The sequence below is a fragment of the Choloepus didactylus genome, chromosome 3 (genome assembly GCF_015220235.1).
Source record: "Choloepus didactylus isolate mChoDid1 chromosome 3, mChoDid1.pri, whole genome shotgun sequence".
Taxonomy (NCBI): Eukaryota; Metazoa; Chordata; class Mammalia; order Pilosa; family Megalonychidae; genus Choloepus; species Choloepus didactylus.
The window spans coordinates 119,588,593-119,600,749 of NC_051309.1; the positions used below are offsets into that span (position 1 = coordinate 119,588,593).

General features: G+C 42.1%; 1 protein-coding gene and 1 pseudogene across 2 annotated transcripts in view; one reads left to right on the forward strand and one right to left on the reverse strand.

Annotated features, from left to right (window-relative positions):
- Nucleotides 1-12,157, forward strand: part of MCUB (mitochondrial calcium uniporter dominant negative subunit beta) — a 116,330-nt gene that overhangs the window by 89,596 nt on the left and 14,577 nt on the right. For both annotated transcript variants that reach the window (XM_037830447.1, XM_037830449.1), the window contains exons 2-4: nt 2,221-2,296; nt 2,784-2,954; nt 6,739-6,843. In XM_037830447.1, the coding sequence (XP_037686375.1) occupies nt 2,221-2,296; nt 2,784-2,954; nt 6,739-6,843 (352 nt within the window). The remainder of the gene's footprint in view (nt 1-2,220; nt 2,297-2,783; nt 2,955-6,738; nt 6,844-12,157) is intronic.
- LOC119529076 lies at nt 9,599-11,611 on the reverse strand (annotated as a pseudogene).

Consider the following 12,157-nt stretch of genomic DNA (forward strand, 5'->3'; position numbering starts at 1 on the left):
GATAAGTAATAAGAGAGAAGCCTAAAATCATCTTTTGTCCTGATATGGAATACCATCAAAGGCAGTAACCCTTGAACCTGCACTAAAATTGGGAATCAGAATAATTTTATGCAGAAATTAGGCACGGGGCTGTGAAGGCCGGGTTAGGAGGGGGCCCTGAGTGGACCCCAGCCACTAAAAGTGCATTACTCACACAAGCAGCATTGCTGTAACTCTAGAGCTTATTAAAATGCAAATTCTCAGATCCCATCTCAGAGCTACTAGATGGAAAATCTCTGGGGGCAGGAGCAAGGAATCTCTGTTTTTAGCAAGGTTTCTAAGGAAATGAAAAAGTTTGAGAAGCCCTCCTATTTTTCTGTAGCCACTCTGCCTTCATCAGCATTTCCTTGTCAACTGGACGCCTCTTTAAAATGACTTCCCCAGTATTACCCTAGAAACTTCATCAGCACATTGAATAATAAGTACTTCGTTATCAGGAATTATCATTGGCCCCTAGGAACACAGTTCACAAACTGTCTTTAGCATTGTACAGGTTCTAGCATAGAATTTGACTCATATGTAAAGGTCGTAAGGATAAACTTCAAACCACAGTGATTATCTTTGGGGAAAGTTGTGCAATTTTGAGGAAGTAAAGGAAGGGACTTTAATTTTTATCCTTTATATTTCTATATTTGACTTTTATACATGAGGAATAATTTGTATAATTAAATATTTTTAAAGAAATATTTTGATGGAGAATTAATTCTGATGTGTTTTCAAGTGGGATACATTTTTTCTAAATTTCTAATAGTTGCACCAAAAGTAAAGACAGTATTATATATATTATCCAAATCTGGGGAATTTCTACTTATTTTATTTATTGAGATTTGTATCTACTTTAAAGATAATCAACCTTTTCCTTCTCATCTTAGATGTGAGTTATAATTTTAAAAATAAAATTCAAATAAAATTCAAATGAATAACCTTAAGTTAATGATTAATGTGACAGAAGATGCTTTGTTAAAACTAATTGTCTACATCGTGTTTAATACTAGAAATATATATTTGAGTGTTTTTCTATTTCACCTGTTGAAGTTTTTTCATCTTGAGCACTATGAAACATTATTTGAATCAGTTATTATCTTATTTTTTTCCTTTTTAACAGTAAACATGGTTTTAACCACTGATTTATTGTTTTAATTTAATTTAATAGTGCACAGTAAATAAATCCTGAGAACTTGAAAAATGCAATTTTCAATAATTCTTCATTGTATAATTACTTCAGACCTATTGCAATGATACATTAAAAATTGAGATCAATATGAAACAGCCATGATTGTGACTATGGAACTAATTGCTCTGGCACAAGTTCTTTTGAGTTCCACATACTTATGAACCAATTCTTCAGTGCCCTTTCTTTCTATTACTGCAATATCTTTTTCTTTTTCACACAGTGCAGCATGATGTCATTTGGCTTTCATTAAGCATCAATGCAATTGTAAACACAAACTTAGAACTGTAATGCAAGTGCTGAAAACATATTCCAAAATAAGGTAGCTTATTCAGATGTTCCAGACTCAGCAGTCCTGTCCAGTAGAACTTTTCTGTGATGATGGCAACGCTCTGTTCTTTTGCAGTCCGATTTGGTAGCCACTAGCCACATGGAACTATTTAAATTTAAATTAATTGAATTAAATATCATTAAAAATTCCATTCCTCAGTCATACTTGCCACATTTCATCTGCTCGATAGCTATGTGTGGCTAGTGGCTACCATATTGGAAAAATTTAGAGCAATGTTTGTCAAACTCTAATATGCATTATAAATCTCATGGGAATCTTGTTAAAATGTGTATTCTGGGTCTGTGATTCTACATTTCTAACCAACTCTAAGGTGATGCTGATGCTTGTGGTCTGGGGACCATACTTTGAGAAACAAGTATTTAGAATACGCTTGTATCCATAACTTTCAGACAATCACCTGAAAGGAAAAACCAAATTAAAAAGTTCTCACAGAATTCAGGATTTTCAGGGGTCCTCGCACTCCAGTTTTGGAACCACTGTCCCAGTGTGCTACTGCACTCTAGTGTGGGCCAGCATGCAGCCAGAAAGGTGTAGTGAGCTTCTCCAACGGAAGTTGAACTTTCATCATGCATGTCATATAAGGTTAAAAAGAAGCTCCTGATGACACTTAAGGTTCCCTTTTTCTAAAAAAAAAAGGAAAAATCTTTCTTTCTTACAGATGTTATCTGTGAAGCTGTGTGGAAATCAGAAATGCTATCAATCATACCTTTACAGTACAGTGCTGCCACCTGATGGTAAGCTTTCTTAACCACCTCTTGGATTCATATGTCTATTTATTTATATTCTTCTAAACAAAATTATAACTGAATTTTCAGCAAAACAAACTTCTCTTGCATTCAGGCTAGGCTCAGTTCTTCCCTTTTCTGTTCCTATAATATCTCTGATTTTGGGGGGGTAAATTCCCATGCCAGCAGTCAGAGGAAATAGAATTGAAAAAGCAACAGATTCTGCCCTCATGGACTTAACTATTTACCTGGAAAGACTCTAGGCAGATAATCACAGTATAGTGTGGTAAATGCTATAACAAAATGTTATAAAATGGTAGGGACTATATAACCTGTAGTATGAGGAAGGCACTGTACAAACAATACAAGTTATAGGAAGTCAGAAGATTATGGAATCTATGTTCAAGCATTCCTTTTAGAATTCTTGTATTTTAGAGTTTTTTTTATAAAGTAAATTTTATCCATTCCTATGTTATCTCTTATCTTTTCTTAACAGAAATAACAGTTAACTATAGACATGGCCTTCCCTTTATAACACTTACTTTACCGTCCAGAAAAGAGCGCTGTCAGTTTGTAGTCAAACCAATGTTATCAACAGTTGGATCGTTCCTCCAGGACCTACAAAATGAAGATAAAGGTGTCAAAACTGCAGGCATCTTCACACCAGGTATACTATATATCTGTTTACAACTCTGTCCTGGTGCTTCTTTCCCTCTTCTTCTCAACCTTTGCTTTTATTCTTTACTTTTCTAGAAAAAAAAATTGATTCTTTAATTCATATATATTAATGATTAATGGATGACCTTTACTGAGCCCTTCATTTTTATACATTAATAACACTAAAAAAATTAACTCCATTGAATAAAAATTAGTAGAATAAGTTTAATGAAAGTTTCAGTTACATATTTCATATATGTACCTGAAATTTTTTCTCTAAAACATTGGTAATGTCACAGGCTCTATTTAATATGTAATTTTCAGCAAAATTTGAATAATTTAAAAAATGAACTGCAATTTCAATGATTAAAATAGTGCATAATTGAAACACATAATTCATTAATTTTTTATAAAGCAATTACAACATAGTGGTTTTTTTTACTGAATTAGTTCTTAGGTTGTATATATGTGTATTTAATACTAGCAGAGGTGGTGGTTTAATCATTTAGACATTTTAAATTTAGGGTATAGATTTCATGTTCTAGTGATCTGAAATGATTTTATACCAACTGCCCCTAAAACAGCATAAAGAATTCTTTACTCCAGCCCAACACAAAGGCTTCAAATACAGATAATGAATAAATTTGCATTGTTTTTATTGTTGAATTACATTCTTAGAATAAACTTACTAAAAAAGGAAATGATTATTGTTGCAGTTTTGAAAAGGCAGTAAACATTCTTCTTCCCTATTCAAGTTCAGAACCAATTAAGGTCTAGATACAGAAGTTGGAAAAAAATGGAAATTAAAGAATTTATTCATTCAACAAATATTTATTGAGCCCCTCACATAGGTCAGTCACTGTTCTTCATGCTGGGAGTAGAGTAAAGACAAAAGAGATAAAAGTTACTGCCCTAGTGAAGCTTACATTTTCAGGGGACAAAGAAACAAGATAAAGAAATAAAATATGTATTGTGTTAGATAATAAGTGTTATGGACAAAAATAAGACAGAGCAAGGGGATTGAGAGTGTGTGTTTGTTAGGGAGGGAGGCTTGGTGAGGTCACATTTGAATGAAGACCTGGAGGAGATGAGAGCACAAGCCAAGTAGAAAGAACTCTCCAGGCAGAGGCTTGGTGGGAGCAGACTCCAGTGTGGCTGGAAAGAAGGGAGCTAGGTGGAAGAAGGAGAAGAAGGAGGAGAGATGGAAAGGGAGAGATCTTACAAGCCTTGTCACGGGTCATTGTAAGAACTTTGGATTTAACTGGAAGGGGAGCTCTTTTCCTGGTAAAACCTGGATCAAAGAATAAGGTTTTAGCCAATGGCCACAATGACCCTCCTAATATGTCGTCCCTGAATTAGTCTGACATTCCCCCAGTCTCAGGAGAGGGGCAGAACCTGCCTTCCTGAACTTTTAAGAGCTGGCTGATGCAAACCCAGAACTCAGAAGGGGTTGAACTGAGCACAGTTCTTGCCTCATAGTATGTGCTTAACAAATATTTGTTGAATGAATGAAAGAAGAGATTAAAACAATAATGTTTACCCTGCTTATTTCTAAATATAATTTGAACAACCTTGAAACATTAAGCACACAGAAATACAAGAAGTTGTCAAAACAAATTGTACCGGACAGTGTTAAACAGGAGAGGATGGCTTTATTCAAGGCAATTTCAATAGGGCAGAGAGACGAGAACTAAGCCTGAACTCAACTCCATTGAAACAAACGTTGGCAGGGTTTTTAAGGAATGGAGTGGGCTACTGGAAAAGTACTGGAGGATGTTAGGGGGGGTTCATCACTGGGATGAGTGAGTGGTTTACTGAGCTTACAGTAAATTCCAGAATGCTTTCTTTTTCTGTGATTAGGCCACCTGGATCCCTAAGGTCCAGTGGGAGGGAGAGAGAGCTAAGGAATATTCTGGCCCAGATGAGAGGGTGTTCAGGGGCTACACTCAGGGAGAGAAGCCTGTCTACAGTTTAGTCAAACTAAGGGGAAATTAAAGCTATCTTGGTCAAAATCTTAGAGAAAAGGGGCTCTTTGGACTGAGTGAAAACATTTTCTTGGGGTTTAAATCAATCCTCGCCCAAGAATAAAAAGAAAATTCAACACTGTATCATTAGCTACTTAAAAGACTGTTTTATATCTTTTGCTGTTCATATGGTAGTTTAAAGAATAATGTATTTTAACTGAGAAATCATATTCAGATGATTTATTTTTATAGTACTGTTTTAAGGAGCTAGTTTGGAGTCATTTAAATGTAAATTTTTAAATGACACTCACAAAGTCAGATAAAAGGATTGGTGTGTTGCTAATGTTTTTTAAGAGGACATGTGGGTGGAATTTGCATTTAATTTGGGCTTGAAAAGAGTGTTCTATGCTTGTCATAGTTTTGCCCATTGTGTGGGTTGAATTATTTGGCAGTTCTTGGGAAAATGATCTCACCCAAACTGATGAACAGGAACCCAAACAGCCAAAGTCTAGGAACAGACCCAGGTGTAGACTTGACTTGCTGTCTTCTGAAACAAAAGAACTACAAAGAGCCACACAGGAGGCAGGCAAGCAGGTTTTTACTGCGTTTTACTAGCAGTGTTCCTCTGTTGTCATGCTTATTAATGTAGCTGAAATAACTCTAGTTGAATGTAGCCAAGCAAATGCCAGGCCAGGAGAAAATATACATCCAGCATTTACCTGCGCTTTGTTTCATGTAATGATGTGTGGGCTCTTCTGAAGAAAAAAATGGTAGAAAGAGAAACCCCTATCCAGATCCTTTTTTTTTTTTTTTTCTTATTTAATGAGTTTGCTGTTAATACCTGGGTTACATTAAAGTTTAATTCAAAAATATAATAAAAAAAACTAGGTCATATGAGAAATTGTGTAAGCCCCATTTGATGCCAAGAAATTACCGAGAGATTTATTTTACTGACATTTGAAATTGGATATTTGAAATTGCTGTTGGAATCTCTCCCGCCTTTCCCCACCTTAACAAAATAAATCACACAAATACAAATTTTTTTCTTGGGCTTAATTATGCTCACTACTGCACCTGTCACCCCCACCCCCTTGCAGTTTTTCCTCTTTCATTTTTCACAAGCTAGAAAGGGAGGCGAGCCAATGTAATGGTGATTTGTGGTGCTGTTTTGCTACCAAGTTTTAATTAACACAATCAATCACCTCTAGTAGTTAAAAATAAAAGAAAGGCAGGGTTTTGCTCTTTTTTCTTTTCTTTTCTTTTCTTTTTTTAAGTTACTACCTCTATGCCTACCTGTATCAGTTAAGGCCTTGGTTGCCAGTAGCAGAAATGGCCTCTGGCTACGCAGAGAAGTAGTAAGTCAGCAGGCTGTCAGATTGGAAGTGGCAGAAAGCCAGGAGCAGAGACCAGGTTAGCCCAGGAACCACCTGCTGGGCTCCACCAATACAACCTCCCTTTTCACCCCCGGGACACTGCCACCTCCACTGCCCTGCTTTTGCTCTGAAGGGTTCCCACCTACCCCTGAATCTTTGCATGACCATCTGCAGAGACCAAGTCTGATCAGGGGCATCAGCATGGCTCTCACTTAGCCCTGACAAGGGAGTTGGGGCGAGGGAATGCCTGATCCACTCTCTAATGGGAGATTGAGCGACAATGGAGGACCCTCCCCCCACAACGATGAGAGTATTTGGGTGTTGGGGAGCCCACCAAAAAGAAAATGTCTACTACTGTATTGAAAAGACATGGGTTAAAATTATTTTTCTGTGTGTTTGAAAATGATTCTTCCTCTTTTAAAATAAGGATGTATTTTTGTATTATATTTTCTCATAGATGGCAACAAGATTCCAGCGTCAACCTTGATGGAAATTTTGCTAATGAATGATTTTAAAGTTGTCATTAATAAAATAACATATGATGTGCAGTGCCCCAAGAAAGGTAAGAAGCACAGCTATCAGTTATCTTAACCCTTGCCTTGTACTGTGGGGCTTTTTCAGGGAGCATGGCTTATCTTGAGAAACTTTTTAATTGACTAAATGACCAAAAGGGATTTGGAGACTCAGTGTTTAAGCTTTTTTAGCACGGGTGTAAGTGATCAGTAGAAGTTGCCCAGCAGGGCTTATAGTCCCATCTACTCTTCTTAGATTTTCAAGATTTCACCTTTGGACCTTGAATGCTTAATTTCTGAGTCTGGTTCTGATGCTTGCTTTGTCTCTTCAGACTGTATTTTTTCTTGCCTATTAGCATGCCTTGTAATTCTTTGTTGAAAGTTGAAGTGGGTATCAGGTAATGGGAATTGAGGTAAGTAGGCCTTTAGTGTGAGATTTTATGTTTACATGGCTAGGAATTAGGCTGTGTTTAATGTTTTCTGTGTCAGAGCCTTTACTTTACTTTCCTCAGGTATCCTTGTTTTTGTTTCCCTTGTCTTTTGGTTTCCCTAGAAACTCCTTAAATGGAGTCTGTTTCTTGCAGCTCTGTTATAATCTATTGTTATTATACAGGAGTCCTATTGATGTGGTAGTAATGTGGAGGAAAGGGAAGTTTTCTATAATCTTAATTTCAGATCTTGTTGCTTTTTGTTTTTTGTTTTTTTTACTGGACCAGAGTCCCTGGGCCATGACCTTCAGAAGAGTTTCCTAGGCTTTAGTTTTTCTCCCCTTGTATGAAACCCGAAGGCCAGAGGGTGCTGAATTTGACTAACTTCCATTCCCAAGGGTCAGATGAGGCTCTGTAAAGTAGTTTCCCTTGAAGGCAAGCCTTTGTTACAGAGAACAAAATTCCCTGGGTGTATTTCAAAATGGTTACTTTCCCCCTCCTCCTACTGGAAACAGGGAAGCAAGAGGGGATTTTTCTCTGAGAATTTGGTGGGGCTCCTGGAAGTAAAACTCCGGAAAGTGTGGGAGGCTCCCCTAAGACTGGGCCCTCAGAGTTTTTAACTCTCAAACTAGTCTACACTGAGACTGCAGGAATTCATCAATTATAAGAGTGCTGTGAGTACTGGCTGCACAACCTTCTGCTCCCCATAAGCTGTGATAAAAGACAGTAGGGGTTGGGAGCTGGGAGGAATTCATGAGTCAGTGCCATAATAAATAGATGATAAATTAATAAGGGAGGGCTCTTGCTTACAGTTAGAGTGCCAATGCCTGCTGGTAAATGTGGGAGAGGTGCTGGGGTTGGAAAATCATCATTTTACAGCCAGATTTTGATTCAGGAAAGAATCATCAATAGATGATTGGGGGTGGGGGTTGATTTAGATGAGAAACTAAGGAAGTTCTTAACAAAAGTTCTTAAACAAAACCCCAAAGCAAGTAAGGACAATGTCCTTGTGACTAACTGGTATCATTTTTTGGACCACTTCCTTTTTTCTGGCATAACTAGATGATCCAGGCTGATCTTGTACCCACCATGCCCCAGCACTGGCATCAGCCATTTCTCTGAGGATCCCTTGAAGGAAAAAAAATAATTTTTAATTTTAATTATGTGTTTGGAAACATAGAGAGAAATTAAAATGAATCACCCATTTCTACAGTCATAAACACTCTAATTCTTGTTTGTTTGTTTGTTTTTCTGAGAGTTTTATTCATCCACTGATCCAGTATTTACAGAGGGGTCAGGCTGTGCTCAGTCCAGGGAGAGGCCCTGCCCCCAGTCACTATATACAGATAAGGGACCTGCTTGGATCACCTTCAAAACCATCTGGTAGAGGCCACAGGGCTGTTGGGGCCTGTGCTCTAAATAGAGCTCTGGACCCCTCGGCATCAGGTCCTCTGGGGACACAGGGGCTCCAACAGTTGTCTCAATTCATGTCTGTCCCTAGCTCTGAGTGCTCTGAAGAGGCTGAGGAAGCTGGTGTGGCAGGGAGAGGTGAGTAGTGCCAGCTTCCTGCAAGCAGCCCTGTCTCTGCTATCCCTAATAAGAGGCACGCATGGTAATACTGAGGGGCTGGGCAGAGTCCCCAGGCTCTAGGGACAAAGAACAGGAGCCCAGGCAGTCCCAAAGCCAGAGCCACAACACTGAAAGCAAAGAGCCCCGAGCCCTGCTGCAGAAAGCAGTCTCAACAAGTCCACCTAGAAACAGGGCAAACACCTCTCTGTTCAGGCCAGGGAATCCCAGCAGGGTGCTCATCCCATCCCTGCTGGAACACCCCACCCCCAATTCCAGCCCAACTGCTGGGTCCCTGAATTTGGAGCTCTCCCAGGAGGAATGAAAATAATAGGCCAAGCTTCCTCATGACAAGAACAGTCTGGGGCTGAGGCTAGAGCAGCAGGGCCAGTGCCCACCCAGTCCCCAGCCGGGCCCTGTAGTCATTACCTTGGCATGAAGCAGGGGCCTGGGCCCAATAGGATGACAGCCGCTAAGAGGAAAGCATTCCCGCTACATCACAACAAGAGTGGCAAAATGGTTTGGAGCCCAGAAAAATAGATGTCTCTGATAGATAAAATATATATTCTGCTGCCCAGGGCAGAAGGGCCATGTCCTGCCACTCCACAGCCAGCTATGCCCCAGCTCTAGCTGCTGCTTCCTGAGCACTAGAGCTGACCACCCCTGCCCTGGGGTGCCATGCAGGGAATCCCTGGCTTGGCTCCCGCTCCTAGGGCCTGGGCGCTCTAGCTGGAACCATCTGGTAATTCTGGGAAAAGGGAGAGCGGGGCAGGAAAGGGGATCCTGGTGAGGGCCATGTGGCAAGAGCAGGCTACAGAGCCTTGTAGGGGCATGAGTATTTCTGCCAGTCAGGCTTCTGCTGCTTGTGGAGCCAGCCAATGCTGACCCCTTGGCGCTGCTGCGCTGAGATGTTCTGCTCCACCAGGTTGGCCCGCATGCCTTCCTGAGACGAAAGTGCAGATAAACTCATTATAGTTTAGGTCCTTCTCTGGTCATCATTCTTGAACTTCTTCTTCTCTCCACCTCTTCCTTGAGGCAGGCCTCATAGTTTACAGTCTCAGCCTCCACACACTAGAGGAGGGCCAGCAGCTCCTTGGGTGAGTACTTCTTCCCACTTGCAGGCTCACCAGGCCTGACCAGCGCTGTCTTCTCTCTGCTGTCTGCTGCTTCCCCCACCTCTTTCTCCTCTGAGCTGCTGGACCCCCAGGTGCCTCAGCTTGGCCTGATGGAGGGCGAAGAACCCTTCCCCATCCTCTGCAAGTGTCAGAGGACTCAGCACAATTGCAGCAGCCTCTGCCAATAACGGGACTGAGGTTGTGTGCAGTGCAGTTGTAGCATATGCAGTCAAGGCATAGTAGGCTGTCATCCTCACCAAAAAGCACCTTGGAGATGTGGGAGGTGACAGGGCTGGAGGGCCACATTGGGTTGGCCAAGTGGATAGAAGGGTGCAGTTGTGAGTTGAAAGCACTGCCAATCTCAGAGGCTGTCTGTGCTCTCTTTGCTGGGGATGGGTGAGGACTGCGAGTGCATGGGTACTGCCACAGCCAGGCTCCTGGCCCTGCTGCTGGTCTTGATGGTCAGAGGAAACGAGAGGTCTTTCTGACTCTCTTTGAGCTTTTCAGCCAGGATGTTGATGGTGTTGGGTTGCAGCACTGACAGCTGCACTTCTGTGGTGCCACGTCCCTGATCCCTTCCACTTGTATCTGATGGCAGAGCTGGTGTTCTGCACATCATCCTCATAGTTAACCTCATTGTCTGAGTACTGCTGGTCTGGGTGGACTGGGACTCGGCTGCAGCTTGTACCTGTTGCCAGGTCTTCTTCCTCCTGCATGGGGGACTTGGCATAGTTGTGATTGTCCAGAAAGGCCAGCAGCTCCTGAATGATGGGAGTGGGGTTGGGGGGAACCCCACTGAGGCTGCTCCCAGAAGGCTTTACCACCAGCTTGGGTTTGCCAGGATGGCTGTGAATTGGGGCTGGTGGGCATGAACCAGCCCCCTCCTCCACACCATCTGAGTGGGTACCCTCGGAGGCCACAGGGGCCCTGCCTGCCTCCATTGCCAAGGGGGACTTGCTGCTGGCTGGCTTGGACTCCTTAGGCAGCTGTGACTCTTGAGACTTACGGGTATGAATAGGCTCTGACTGCGTAACCCTAATCAGCTGGTGCAAGGCCTCCAGCACCATCTGACCATTCACCTTCAGCACATGCAGCCTGACCTCATATTTGATCTCTGCCAGGCCTTTGTCCACTCCTCATCCTCCCCTCAAAGCCCATGGTCAGTGGGGTTGACCTTCAGCCCATCCAGCTCAAAGAGTCAACCTGTGATTGGCATGTAGTTGACAAAGTGAAATACCTTCATGGTCTGTAGTGCTCTAAGGCCATACTGCTTCTTGGGGAGGTGGAGCAGCTCAGGCCTGGCATGACTGTTATGTGCCTTGGCCAACTCTGGGGCATTGCCAATTGCATATCCTTTGCTCTCAGGGCTGAAGCCTTTAGTGAAGTTCTTCATGCGACTCAGGGTGGACCCCAGGTCCACATTGCTGCACTTCAAGAGTGTACTCAGCAGGGAGTGGCACAAGGGCTGGGGATCAGCTGGTGGGCAAAGAACATATTCACAATATTGTCATCAATCATGGACACATCATCCACCAAGGTAGAGACCTTGTGATGGGACCAGTGCTCTTCAATCCTTTTGAAGAGGAAGATGAATCCATATACAGGGCCCTGGCATTTGCTCTGAAGGTCATAGATCTCCTCCAACACCAAAATCTTCTGCCAAAAGGAAGGCCCGTGTCAGTCTCCAACTCCAGCCAGCCCTTATTCATCTTCCCGTGGGTCAGCCCTTCAGCTCCATGTCCAGGCCTCCTGCCCCACTACCACCCCTGCCAGGAGTCCCCACCACCCCAAAGGCGCCTCAGCCTTAATTAACTTTTAAAATCAAGGCAGTAGTTAACCCCAAGGAGAGAAGTATACCAGAATTTGAGAACTGTGAAGATGGAAGTCCCTGTATCAACTTCCATGTTGCTGAGTCCTTAACTATCTGGAAGGTCTTCCGCTTCCTCTTCTCTAGGTTGAGCATTTGAGGGATCAAGTGGAAATAAGCATTTCTAGAGCATCTTGTTGTTTTGTATGACCTTCTTCTACCCCAAACCTCAACATGGAGCATAAACCTTAGATGCAGATGGGCTAAAGCACAGCCTTCTAACTCTATCTAGAGTGACTGTTTGCAGGTACTGAGCTCCAAGGGCAGGGGCTACCCTGGAGACCTGAGAGGTCCAGAAACTGTCTCACTGTCCTCAGCGTTACAGGGTGCTCCATTGAAAACTGACTCAGACTTGCCCAGTCTCACAGTTTAAATAATCAGGGTACAG